We start from the raw sequence: 14,102 nt of genomic DNA on the forward strand, positions 1-14,102 counted from the left end.
ATGAATTAGACATTTTACGATGTCTGGGCATGTGTGCACACACTCATGCACACGCACACGCACACGCACACACACAAACAGGACCTAAGTGCATGATATCCACAGTTCTCTGGTAAAACACTATTCCATCCATTGCACAGATAGCATATAATTTTGTATTGATGGAGGATAACATGCGCAAAGATTGAAGACTTCAAGATATTAAAAACAGCCGAGCACACGTGCGCACGTGCACACACACACACACACACACACACACACACACACACACACACACACACACACACACACACACACACACACACACACACACACACACACACACACACCACACAAATGTGTGATTTCTAAAAGGTCACATTGCACTGTTTGCCAAACAATGAGAGGAATATATGTTTTTTTTCTGCTTGAGGGTCTTTGGATGTAACCAGTGATCCATGACCCACAACAAACACAAACACACACAACAAATACACACAGCAAACACACACACACACACACACACACACACACACACACACACACACACACACACACACACACACACACACACACACACACACACACACACACTGGCACGCACACTGGCACACACACACACACACACACACACACACACACACACACACACACACACACACACACACACTGGCACGCACACACACACACATACTTGAGCATACAGTATACCTTTCATAGTGTCTGCGTGTGCATGTGGCTGCGCTGGTGCTGCCTGGATTTCCTCCCAGCTCATCATAGACATTCTTCCACTGTCTCCTTGCGGTGATCTAGGGATCGATAGAAGAGTATAACGTATAAAATAGGGCTTAACTCTAGGGTGTACACAAATAGATAAATAAATACACCTTCATTGATCGCATGCTGGGAAATTCTGTTGTCATGGCAGTTATGAAACGCAGGACAGATGCAGAAAAAGAGATACAATTAAGGGTAGAGGAATAATAATAAAACAAGATATGGAGATAAGACGTTTCTGCCCGACAGCAACGCTATAAAAGCAGTCAAATGTAACCATAACAAAATGACAACGACAGAGAGCGAGACGGGGAAAAAGAAGTGAAAAGACATAATAATGTGTCCATTTCCATTGACCAGCCAAAGCTGTTCCCTCGTTACGTTCCCAGAACGGCGGCAAACGCCAACACCGCATTAGCAACCCAAATTTATGTACCGACCGGAGTCGAGCTCTAGATGAATAACAGTGTCGGCATTAGGGTCACACTTATTTCCAATTCAGCCCCGTCCGGCAGAGTGAAATTTACATTCAAATACATAAACATGAAGATAATGTTTTATGAAAAGCCTCGTGAAGGATGGTGTGCGCTGCTGTCCCTCGACGTGCATCACGGCCGCGACGCAAACAAAAGTGTTGGTCTGAATTTGGAATAAATCAAAGTAATGCGATTCATCCGGGAGGAGAGGGGGGAGGGAGGGTATGTGGTGTTCGCTCTGCAAATTGATCCCTCGTACCCCACAGGGAAGAGCAGTAATCAGTTTAAAGAGGAGAGAACACGCAGTATTTCCAATTTAAGTCATTCAAGCCAGGTTGTTTAGAATGAGAACGTATCGGCCTCAAGTCCATTAAGGGTTTAAAATGCACGTACACACATGCAAATGCACTTACGCAAATGCACGTGGTGTATGTATGTATGTATCAATCAACACGCAAGCATACTGTACAATACACACACAAGAACGTGGGCGCACACACACACACCAACAATTGTTCACTCTATCACTTTTGCAGAACAAAAAGTACACACATGCACACAAATGCACACACGCACACCATGTGAAACTCACCAGTTCATATCCTCCCAGTTTCTGAGCACCCTGAAACATGGTCCAGAGGTTTACTGTAGGATAGAGAGACATACTGTATATCAGCAATTTGTACTCGGAAAGTACCGACACAAAGTGATACTGTAGTGTAGCCTGTCTTCTCGAGGAGAAGAGGAGAGAGTCCTGTATCGCTGCACTATCATATAGTGTCATATCATACGTTTATAATGTACTTGCAAGTATCTGTAGCCTGTTAGCTGAGAGATAGACTATGCTCTAATAATGTATGTACTGTAGGTAGGCACTATGCATATGGTTTCCCCAATACGTTTTGGGGGAACAAATGTACCTTCTTCTCTGAATATAGGGTTGCAACAGTTAATCAAACCAATTGATTTAATTGATTATGAAAAATCACCAATAATCAATACGTTCATTAAATAATAAGATTAATAATTGATCCCTATTTTGGTCATGTCGTTATAGGCAAAAAATATACCAAAAAAAGCACTTCTCGATTATCCGATAATCGCTATGAAAATACTGGATAGTTGCAGCACTATCTGAATAGCATTTAACATCCACAAGCAGTGCTGCGGTGGTAGAGATGCTGAAGGACACCACAACAGGGGTTATTGAACCTTGACTTGCTGAATTGATAGCGCTCAGTGCAGTGAAAAGAGATGGGACTGTTCTACTGTTGGAGAGTCTAATCATCTAATGGGTACTTAGACACTACTTGATGTTCATTGATTGAGCCATTGATTGATTCTAATTAAGTGTAATAAAACTGTACTGCTCAGTATGTGATGGAGTATCCATTGGTGGAAGGAGTACTCACATCCTTTTACTTAGGATGTGAAAGTAAAAATAGCATTACCACGATGTAAAAATGTGACTTAAGTAAAAGTACAAAAGTATTGGCGTCAAAATATACTTACAGTACCAAAGTAAAGGTGTGTTTTTGAAAATAGGTGATCTACAAGCTCTACAACACCTCGGGATGATGCGACGTGCTGTGGCTATTTTCGAATAGTCAAAGTATAAAATGATGTCAAAGTGGTTAATGTATGTTTTGTAATACTAATCTAAATCTTAAAAGTAACGAGCAACTAAATCTGTCAAATAACTGCAGTAGCCTACTGTACTTAAATCATCTCTGTCGGGTAGAAACCTCATACAGTATGTCCAAAACATAATTTTCAGGATTCAAATGAAAAAATATCAAAAGTAGCAGATCCACAAGCTCGAGGATCTGCTACTTTTGATGCTTTTGTGTGACGCTGTAGCAGAGTCCTGCAACGGGCCGGGTACCCGCGGATACCTGACGGGTACCCGCGTTTGATGGGTGAAAACGGGTGAAAATTTTACTTTGATATGATCACGGGTACGGGGACGGGCGGTACTGAACTAATCGCGGGCGGGTATCATTTTATTGTGAAAATCAGAGAGCACTGTTTCCGCCCAAACAACGTCACTTGTGTAACTTAACACAGCACAACTGCATGGAGCATGCTGGTCAGTTATCTTAACTCACAAAAACACATTGAACATCCTGTTAAACCTTCAAATTAAAACCATCTGATGACGTAAACAACGACACATGTGTGCTGCGTAGATGCGCGTTCGCACGCGTGGCTTAAGCTCGCTCCTCCGTCTTCACTTGATTCCTGTACAAACCTGACCACTGAATGTAGCGCTGTTGTTGAAGGCTGCTATCTTTTTCAACACACTTTAGGATTTACATTTTACACAGGTAAACGGGCGGACAACGGGTCGTTTATTTGACGGGCGGGGCGGGTCTAGTTCGTATTTTGAAATAATCACGGGTGACGGGTCGGTCTACGGATCTGAGTATTGACGGGCGGGGCGGGCGCGGGTTCTCAAAATTGGACCCGTGTAGGACTCTGCGCTGTAGTATGATCAAGCAGGGCGTTAATTTATCAAAAAACACAAAAAGTTAAAATATGGAGATGGGAGGTTTCCGCCCGACAGCAACGATAATAACTTAAGTACGGTGCTTGAGTAAATTGACTTGGTTAATTTCCACCACTGGGAGCAACGTACTCTGTTTGAAGCCCAGGTATGGGATCCTCTCGATGGGCGTCTTGCGCTCCTTCATATATTTATAGAGGGACACCAGGAAGGCCTGCTCCTCCGCCCTGCACTCCTCCGCACCTCCTCCTTCGACCCCTCCCTCCCTTTTCTCCTCCGCCGAGCTGAGCGACGTCCTCTTGCTGCAGATGTTGCCGTTGCTGCTGCTGCCGCTGCCTTTGGGCTTGGATATGGCCGTCCTGTCACCTGCTTTTACCTGAAGGACGGTGGCACACAGGAGAGATGCCAGGACAGGGAGGGGAGTTCAGGGGAGGACAGAGAGAGAGAGGAAGAGAGAACAGAGAGAGAGAGAGAGAGAGAGAGTAACAGAGAGAGAGACCAGAAAATGTTGAACATAAGCAGTTTTTTCTTTTCTCTATACAGACGGCTGACATCACAGATTCCAGTTATTGGATTAATTAAGAGTATGTGACACAACAAAGTCAATAGATCGGTAGATAATAGTACCGTACTGTACCTTGGCGCTGCTCCTGCCCTCTGTGGTGCCAGCCTCCTTGGCAGCCGGGGAGCCCTGACACTGACCCTTCAACTCTGACCCCTGACCTTGACTCTGGGAGTCTCGTCGCTGAGACAGGGATGGCTTCTTTTTCCGGGGACGTCCCTTCAGGTTGGGGGCTATAGAGGACAAAGGAAAGAGAGACGCGTGATTTATCCAAGTCATGCGACAAAGTGCTATAGGAATAACCCACTTTTTCAGAATAGCATTTGGGTCTTCAGGGGGCTATTGTTCTGATTTAAGGCCATTAGACCCCCATGAGCGATGCAATAAATGATAGAAAATTGCAGTGAGTCACTTGGTCTAATTTAATAATCGACAGATTATTGTTCCGCTTTGTAGGAGTGACATTACTTGCGTCTTATGACTCTATGGTTCGTACTGTAGGAGTGACATTACTTTCGTCTTATGGCTCTATGGTTCGTACTGTACTGTAGGAGGGACATTACTTGCTTCCTATGACTCCGTGGATAGTACAGTAGGAGTGTCGTTACTTATGTCTTATGGCTCTATGGTTCACAGGAGGGTCATTACTTGCGTCCTATGGCTCTACGGTTGCCAGTATGCAGAGGAAACTGCAGCCAGTCTACCACACTCCAAGGCAGTTCATCATTATTTTTGCCAAAGACAATTTCAAGTCATTTCATTGCTGTTCCATGCATTTGTTTGTATAACTTTATTTGCTGTATTTATGTTGACTGAGCGGCTCTATGTAATTTTTTCTAATGAATAAAATGAAAATTTGTCTAATCTGTATGGTAGAGTATGTTAATACAATAAAACTCTCCCTGCTCTTCTATTGAGACATTTAGATCGTTTCAAAGGTCATGTCTCACCTAGACACAGGATCTGAGACGAATTTCAACCTGATGGTCAAGATTCAATTAATCCCCTGAGCAAGCAGGCAGGCTCTATTAGCTTAATGGTAAAAATGTTGCACTTGCACAGGAAACTGGGTTCCAATCCGGGGTAGAAGAGGAAAGTTACACAGGTTTGAAGGCCCTTCAAAAAACCTTTACACTGCATTTTTCTCTTGAACTTTTATGTGTTTTTTTTCTTATGTGCAATAAAACAGACTAAAACTAAACAAAACGAAAACGAAACAACTGTAATATCTCGGCAAAACATTGGAAAATATTATTGACAGGCGTCAGTTTTTCAGGTACACAGTAAAATGATCAGTGTTAATTTCACTCCCCAAATGAAACCAAATGGACCCTATGGGTCCATTTGATTCCATTTTGTACACTCTCGGGGGTTAAACGAACACTGAGGACCTTGTCAGTGTAGTCGACAGAAGAACATGCACTCGTGAACACTCCATATGGCACATTGAGCTACCAGGACTCCCCTGATAACAAATAAAGCATCAGGCTTGAAAACAAAGCTTCATTATAGAGTCCTGCTTTCCTCCTGCAACAAACAGCCATCAAAAATCCATCTGTCCCCTGCTGAGACCACACATCAGTCAGCCAGCCAGTAAGTCAGTCAGTCAGTCAGCAGTGGTGGAAAAAATACTCAATACTTAAGTAAAAGTATCAATACTGCTATGTAGAAATACTCTGTTACAAGTTAAAGTAAAAGTCTGGAATTAAAAATTTACTTGAGTAAAAGTACAAAAGTATTGGTACCAAAATGTACTTTAAGCACCAGAAGTAGAAAGTACTCATTATGAAGAATGTCTAGTTTCACAAGTTTTCAAATGTATAAAATGTATAAACATCTTTTGAAAATAGCGGATCTACAAGCTCACAATGTGTCGCACTGCGACGCATTGTGAGCTTGTAGATCGGCTATTTTCAAATGGCTGAAATGTATATAGGGCTGAAGTTGTGTTTTGTAATAATAATCAAAATCAATCAAAAAAACAAAAAAACAAACTATCTAGTAACTAAAGTTTTCAAATAAATGTAGTGGAGTAAAAGTACAATATTTGGATCTGAGATGTAGTGGAGTAGAAGTAAAAATATTGAAAATTGGAATTACTCAAGTAAAGTACAAATAACTATAAATGTACTTAGTTACTTTCCACCACAGTCAGTCAGTCAGAGACAGAGACATGTCCTAGTCGTCCACCAGTTACACTTTCTCTGCCACTCTGCTCATATCACAGTGTCAGGTGTTTTCTGTATCGCCATCGTCCGGGGTCAGAAGAACCACTGTATTTATTTATTATTATTTGAGCTCATAGATACCTACAATAATCCTTTCCGACCTCGCTCTCACTCTCTCTCTCTCGCACACACACACACTCACTCTCACTCTGAATTATTATTTATTTAACAGCACTGTCCATGGGTGAATCCAGTGGTTTACTGGCATCGTAATCTTTCATACATGATACTGTACATATCGTCTCTGTCGGGTGTAAACCTCACTATGTCCAAAACTGTTACCGTTCAGGATTCAAATTCAAAACGTGTTTGGAGCTTGTGGATCTGCTACTTTTGTGTGACGCTGTAGTGTGATCAAGTAGGGCGTTAATTTAAGAAAAAAAACACAACCACAAAAAGCCTGAAACAGGGATGCCAGGTTGGAAGTGGTTAAGGATTAAGTGATTAGCTTTGTAGTGACTCATCCTAAAAAAAACACCAGTGGCTCATCGGGGGCGCCCTGCGGGTGACAAGACACTGGGAGTTAATACCTGATAAGAGCTTAGAAGACTTTGTGGAATGTTCATGTTAATTCTTTCTACTGATTCACTGACAGTTTGATCTCAGATTTTTTTTTTCAGACCATAAAGTATCCTTGACAATTGCATTTATGAATTGAAGTGGTTATACTCTATCTGCTCGTCTGTCTGCTCTGTCTGCCCGTCTTATCTGTCTGTCTGTCTGTCTGCCACTATGTATCAACAGGAGCAAACAGGTTGTGACATCACAGCGCTAGGAAAACAAAATTTTTACCACAGGGGTGGAAATGTTACTCAGTATCAACTAGATATGACATGTCTGTCTGTTGGCTAGCTCTCCTCTGTCAATAGCTCTCCTCTTTAACCACTCCCTAGTCCCTTCCCCTCTTGTCCTGTATAAATTACTCTACTATAATCCATTAAGACCGGGAACGCATCTGTGTCATTTGAAGATTTCTTTGGCTATTAAAAAATTGCAGATCTACAAGCTCATGCCGCGCTATGAGCGGCAATCTGCATTTTTTTTAAAACATTGTGCAAATCTTTGAATACATATATTTTAAAGCGAACATTTTTAACTCTGATCTGTGCTTCTGGGGGGGTTCCCTGGAACGACATATTTTGAGATGGGGCTCCGTGGCCAAATACATATCGTTTTGGGTGGTCCTTGACATGGAAACGTTGGAGCACCACTGATATAGCAACATACTGTTAGGATTTAGAAAACAAATTTAGATTTGTATTTGGCCGCGGTGCCCCATCTCAAAATGTTTTGTTCCAGGATTTCTTCTAAATCCTAACAGGTTTCTGACAAGGTTTCTGTATCAGTGGTTCTCAAACTTGTCAAAGACCACCCAAAATGATATGCATTTGTCCGCCAACCCCCATCTCAAAATGTGTTGTTCCAGGGAGCCCCAGGAGCAAAGATTTGAGTCGCAAATGTTCGCTTTAAAAAATATATATATTCAAAGATTTGCACACATTTTCAAGATTTTAAGAACATTTTGAATAGCCAAAGAAATCTAAAATGACACACAGATGCGTTCCCGGATTGAATGGGTTAATAGTAAGTCTTGAACTGTCCTACTGTATATGAACATAATAGACACTTTTAAACAACAGACTTTTAAGCCGTTACATCTTGATAATTTGTTTATTTCCGAGTCTATTAACTATTTAACGACAGTGTTGTCCCGACAACATGATTAAGTAGCCTTTGCAGGTGTTGTCTTCAGCTCACATACTGTACATATAAAACAAGTTAAAACTCTGGCTGTGTTTGCTCAGTACTGTAGTTCCATTGATTGACGTTTTACTCAGAAAAGACTAACATACATTGTGATCATGTTTTTTCATGCTCCGATTTCACATGAAGCTCACATAGTCGTACTGTAGCAGTAAAAGTCAAGTGAAAAAGTAGCTTTCAAAGTGATCTTCTTAAATTCCCTGTACAGCAGAGTTGATGCGATGGCAAGAGCAAGAGAAAGAGAGGGGGAGAGAGAGAGAAAGACATAGAGGTGACACAGCACGTGATGCCAATCTGTCAGCATTCTGTACCAAATGAAACAGCACGGTGAAATTAGAGAGAGAGAGAGAGAGAGAGAGAGAGAGAGAGAGGAAGAGGAGAAAAGGGAGATGATGGATGAATAGAAAGAAAGGCAGCAGAAAAAAAACTGCATGGAAATCTTTCTTTGGCTGCACCTTGTAATGTACCTGAAGGTTCATTAACCATAAAGATCTACAAGCTTTAAAGAACACGATTGCGTGGTTACAAAAGTTGCATTTTAAGAGTTTTAAGCATATTTTGATTGTCGTGATAATTATCGATAATCGCAATCATTTTCGCCACAATAATCTTGAACTGTAATTTTCATATAGCCCCATCTCTACTTCAGTATGCAGTCCAGTGGTTCTGTTGTTGTGTCAGATGGAGCTTGAAGTCGCTTGCATCTTGGACCCCTCCAAAACCCAGCCCTCACCCCCCTCTTTAGTCTTTTTTCCCCCATATGCTCCTTTATTGTGTGTATGTGGTTCTGGTGTGTGGTTTGAAGCCTAGCAGAGAGCTAACTGCTGCCAGGATTGGGTATGGGTAATTGGAAACTCCAGGGGGAAGACATGCAATAAAACAAATGAAATGCACAGGCTTTCACAAAGATGTCTGGATATGCAGACAGATGGAAATGCAACTGTACACAAAGTACAGTTATATGGAAGCTGGCAAATGCAGACTCTAAACACATTCATGTACACACACACACACACACACACACACACACACACACACACACACACACACACACACACACACACACACACACACACACACACACACACACACACGCACGCACACACACGGGAGTCCTTAAAAGTGCAGAATGTGAGAAATGCACTCCATCATGTATAGTATTTCATGGTTTAAAGCGACCGCGCGGCTTGTGTTTTTAATAACGCTAACATTCAGTTAAGTTAAGAGTCAATCCATTCAGCCCCTGCAGCGTTCGGTCTCTTGACTTGCCTTGGCTGTCATTCATTAAATACTTATTGGGCCTCATTCATCATGCCGTATTTGTTCTGCCTTCACTCAATACTGTATGTAACAACTAATACTATCTGTTGATCTGAGCTCACATCCAGTCCCCTGCTGCATTAACCCATGAAGACCTGGAACGCATCTGTGTAATTTTTAGATTTGAGCAAAAAAATGGCTATTAAAAAATAGCAGATATACAAGCTCATAGCGTGGCACTGAGTGCCGCGCTACGAGCTTGTAGATCTGCTATTTTTGAAAAATTTTTGAAAATGTGTGCAAATCTGTGAATGTAAATATTCTTATAAAGCGATTATTTTTTACTCAAATCTTTGCTTCTGGGGGGTCCCTGGAACAAAATATTTTGAGATGGGGGGTTCGTGGCCAAATACATATCCTTTTGGGGGTCCTTGACAATGATGAAAAAGTTTGAGAACCACTGATATAGCAACATACGTTTCTTAGAAAACTGTTGGGATTTAGAAGACATTTGTAGAATCGGCTTCAGGTCTTAATGGGTTAATGTTGTTTCACACTCCGTCAGATCACAATTTACATGAAGAACAGAGAAACAGACGAGGTTGACGTTCAATGTTAAAGGCGCTGTAATGAAAAGTGCAATATCGCAAAAATGCGATTTGTCCATTTAGTCTGCGCAGTGACCGTGAAAGTTGTTTACGTACTTTGTTGGCTGTAAAACCCCTCATTTGCCTGTTCTATTTTCTCACCGTTTAGTTTCTGTCGTGCAGTTCAATTACAACCTTTGTTTGTCATCTTGTTTGCTTTGTAAAATGTTATTATTATAAACCCCTTGGTGTTATTTATTAATTTGTTTATCTCACCTGCATGCATTTGTGTTTTTGTTTATTTTTCTCCTTTCTGCATTTTAGCATTGTGTTTGTTATTCCTTTTCATTTCACCTCTGGGCTTTATCTGTATGAAGTAATGTTAACAGCAGTGGCACAGTGTAATGGAGTTGTTAACATTCAGCTATAGTCTCTGATAGAGGTCAACCACACTTCCTCTATAGATCCGCCTTTCTCTCTCTCTCTCTCTCTTTCTCTCTCTCTCTCTCTCTCTTTCTGTGTGTGTGTGCACGCGCACAGGTTTTTTGTGTGCATTGTGTGATAGCTGACACACAGCATACAAATGACAGCATCAATGGATTCTACTCACTAATAGACACACACAGCCTTGCAAGTGCACTTGTGCGTACACACACACACACACACACACACACACACATACACACACACACACACACACACACACACACACACACACACACACACACACACACACACACGCATGCTCAGATCTGTTCTACAGTCCTTCACTGTTTTTGCTGAGTCATCAGAGTTATGTCACAGCCTTTGTTATGTTACAGCAGTGTGTGTGTGTGTGTGTGTGTGTGTGTGTGTGTGTGTGTGTGTGTGTGTGTGTGTGTGTGTGTGTGTGTGTGTGTGTGCGCGCGTGCGTGTATGTGTGCATGTGTGTGTGTGTGTGTGTGTGTGTGTGTGAGTGTCCAGGCTAGCAGATGCTCTGTCAGTCTTAAGCACTGCTGTGTGTGTGTGTGTGTGTGTGTGTGTGTGTGTGTGTGAGTGTGTGTGTGCGCGTGTGTGTGTCCCTGCAGGCGGTGTCCCCTGGAGCCCTGCACTGTGGATGTCTTATTTATAGCTGCTACTGTACCTGCTTATTGTACTGCAGCACCTCACACACACTCTGGATCAAATACATACCAGATTCACTGCTTTATACACACTATCATATTACCCAACTCCAGAGGTGGAAGAAGTACTCCAATTCATATTATTTTTTTCCTTAAGTAAAAGTAGCAATACCTCTGCTACAAGTAAAAGTATCCTGTATACAAAAGTATTGGCTTCAAAATATATTTACAGCAAGTACAGTAAAAGTACTTAAATCTTTCAAAATTATTCGCAGACCTACACTACTCTTGAGATGTAGTGGAGTAGAAGTATAAAGTATCAAAAAATACTACAAATACAGTACATTACTTGAGTAAATGTACTTAGTTTTACTTTCCACCACCTAGCCCAGCTCTCCCGCCCATAAATATTGTCTTTATATCGTGTTCACAGGACAGCGTTAGTGCAGCTATTTTCTTTTGGATAACGAGTGCTTGGTAGGTCAAAAAATAAATAGAGTCCTGCATACTCTGCACAATATGTACAACAACTCTATTCTGACAGCCTAGAGGTAAACCTATAACATTATAATGACCAAATAACATGTAGGCTACCTAGTCTTTTTTTTTAAATACGGTATGGTCTCATTTTCTCCCAACAGAGCTGTGACCCTGGATAACCCCCAGACTCCATGAGGGGTTTCCAGGGGGGGTCCCCAACAAAATGTGTTAATATAGCATAAAAATCAGTTTAACCACTTTAACTCGATGTACATCGGCTATTAAAAAAAAATAGAAACATTTGAATACTTTTGAAATATTTGAACTACACACATCTTGTATGAGGGTCCCTGGCACAAAATATTTTCAGATGAGGGTCCGTGGCAAAACATTTACATACACAATTTGGGGGTCTTTGACATGAAAAAGTTTGAGAAGCACTGATGTATAAGTCCCTGGTCTCTTGCTTTAGTGTGGTGCGGACAGAGAACAGAGCAGAAACCTTTTACCTCTTGTTATTTACCTTGCTAGGAAGTACTGTAGCAGCACTGCTGTTATTTCAAAGATAAGACCCATGAGTTACTGCAGGCAAACAGGGAGAACAGACACTTTAATTATTTATCGACTATACCCCCCCCACCCTCTAGTCTCTCTCTCTCTCCCTCCCTCTCTCTCTCTCTCTCATCCCTTTCTCTCTAAAGGGCCATTCACACTGAGCACTATAACTATAACTATAAAAAATATAGTTTAAAAAAACGTTCTAAGTCAAGTGGATGGCAGACCAACTATAAAATAAATACAATGGTGAACGATATACAGTAGTTATAGTTATCTTTATAGTTATAGTAAGCAGTGTGAACGGCCCGTTACTTTGCTTAATTCTCTTGCAAAGCTGCTGTTTCTGTCCTCATGTTCTTCTCTCCATGTTTATGTTTTTAATACTCTTATACAGTAGGTGACGTTATCACTGCTGCTGTTTAAAGGACACACGCCCTCTAGTGGCACAAAATGACCTTCTATTAATCAATAAGCGGTGACGTCATACAATACATATACTTGGGGAGGAGAATCTACTCGAATACACACAGTGGTGGACAAAGTACTCAACCCAGTGCTTGAGAGTCAAAGTACAGATACTCCCGGTCAAATTACTCCACTACCAGGGGAAGTTACTCTGTCAAATGTGTACTTGAGTTAAAGTACTGGAGTAGCCTGATTATCTGACTGAAGCTAGAGAAGCAAGTCCACGTGAGTGGACGGATCTATGATCTGGAGCCAGGCCGGTACAGGAGTACTTTAAAAACTACTTACAAAAAAAAATCAATAATATTGAAAAGCTCACCAGGCGTCGCATAGTGAGGCATTGTGAGTGTATAAGTCAGGCTTCAGTGGTCAAACAGCCAAGGTTACACACATGAAAGCTTTGGGTGAAAATGTCAACGGTTTTAACCACTTAAACCCCAGCATCCATACTCTGGGGGGAACATTAGCCAAAAATAGCAGATTAGATCGGCTATTCTTGGCGAAGAGATCTGTATGTTGCGCTCCACCTTATCCCTTATGCCTAAACTTTTAATGCATTTTTTGTACTATTTTGAAATACATTTTAAAATAGTCGATCAACGAGCTCACAACGTGTCTATGTAGATCGGCAATTCTAACTATTTTAAAATGTTTTTCAAAATAGTAAAAAATACCCCAAAGAATTAGGCATAAGGGATTTTCAGACCGTTAACCTTTTAAACCCTCAATATTTAGTCAACTTGACCGTTTGCTCTGTACTTGGTCTGCTCTTTTTCCCCCTCTACACCGACTCTTTGGCGGACCCCCTCTGTAGTCACTCTGAGGACCCCCTAGGGGTCACGGACCCCCTGTTGAAGACCCCCTGGTTTAAACGGCTGAGTGAGTTACAGGAGCGGCAGTGTTTTTAATCACATTAACTACATTAGGTAGAAACATGATCGTTAGACTAGAAGCTTGTTTCTCACTTTGCTGCCAGCTAACTGGAATCATACCCAGCTAAACACTGAAACATATCTCTAATGTATCACCACAGTTAGGATGATGATACACACAGTTAGGAAGGAAATTATCGGTGATAGTGTATTGCGAGAAGTGTAAAGAAAAGTGTTTTTTTTTCTCAGAAGAGGAAAAAATATTCTAAAAGGTCTTATCTTTGTTGCCTGAGAATGTCTGTGTATATTGTTATATTAGCATAGGAACAGATTTGACATTTGTTATGTATCTGAGTTTAATATGTTTGACATGTGGTTATAATTGATTAGGAACAATATTGTCTTGTGTAATTTGGAGGCGAATACACCGTACACGTGCATAATTAGCAGTGACATGAGGTTTCATTTATCAGATGTCTATTTCC

The 14,102-nt window shown here is 41.3% G+C and overlaps 1 protein-coding gene across 1 annotated transcript in view; it reads right to left on the bottom strand.

Moving 5' to 3' along the window:
* LOC308104568 (AT-rich interactive domain-containing protein 5B-like) overlaps positions 1–14,102 on the bottom strand; it is a 148,763-nt gene that overhangs the window by 41,480 nt on the left and 93,181 nt on the right. The window contains 4 exon segments of the mRNA XM_080455013.1: positions 691–788; positions 1,825–1,877; positions 3,871–4,114; positions 4,376–4,533. Of these exon segments, the coding sequence (XP_080311139.1) occupies positions 691–788; positions 1,825–1,877; positions 3,871–4,114; positions 4,376–4,533 (553 nt within the window).

Source organism: Gymnoscopelus braueri, assembly GCF_963280865.1.
Source record: "Gymnoscopelus braueri genome assembly, chromosome: 17".
Classification (NCBI taxonomy): domain Eukaryota; kingdom Metazoa; phylum Chordata; class Actinopteri; order Myctophiformes; family Myctophidae; genus Gymnoscopelus; species Gymnoscopelus braueri.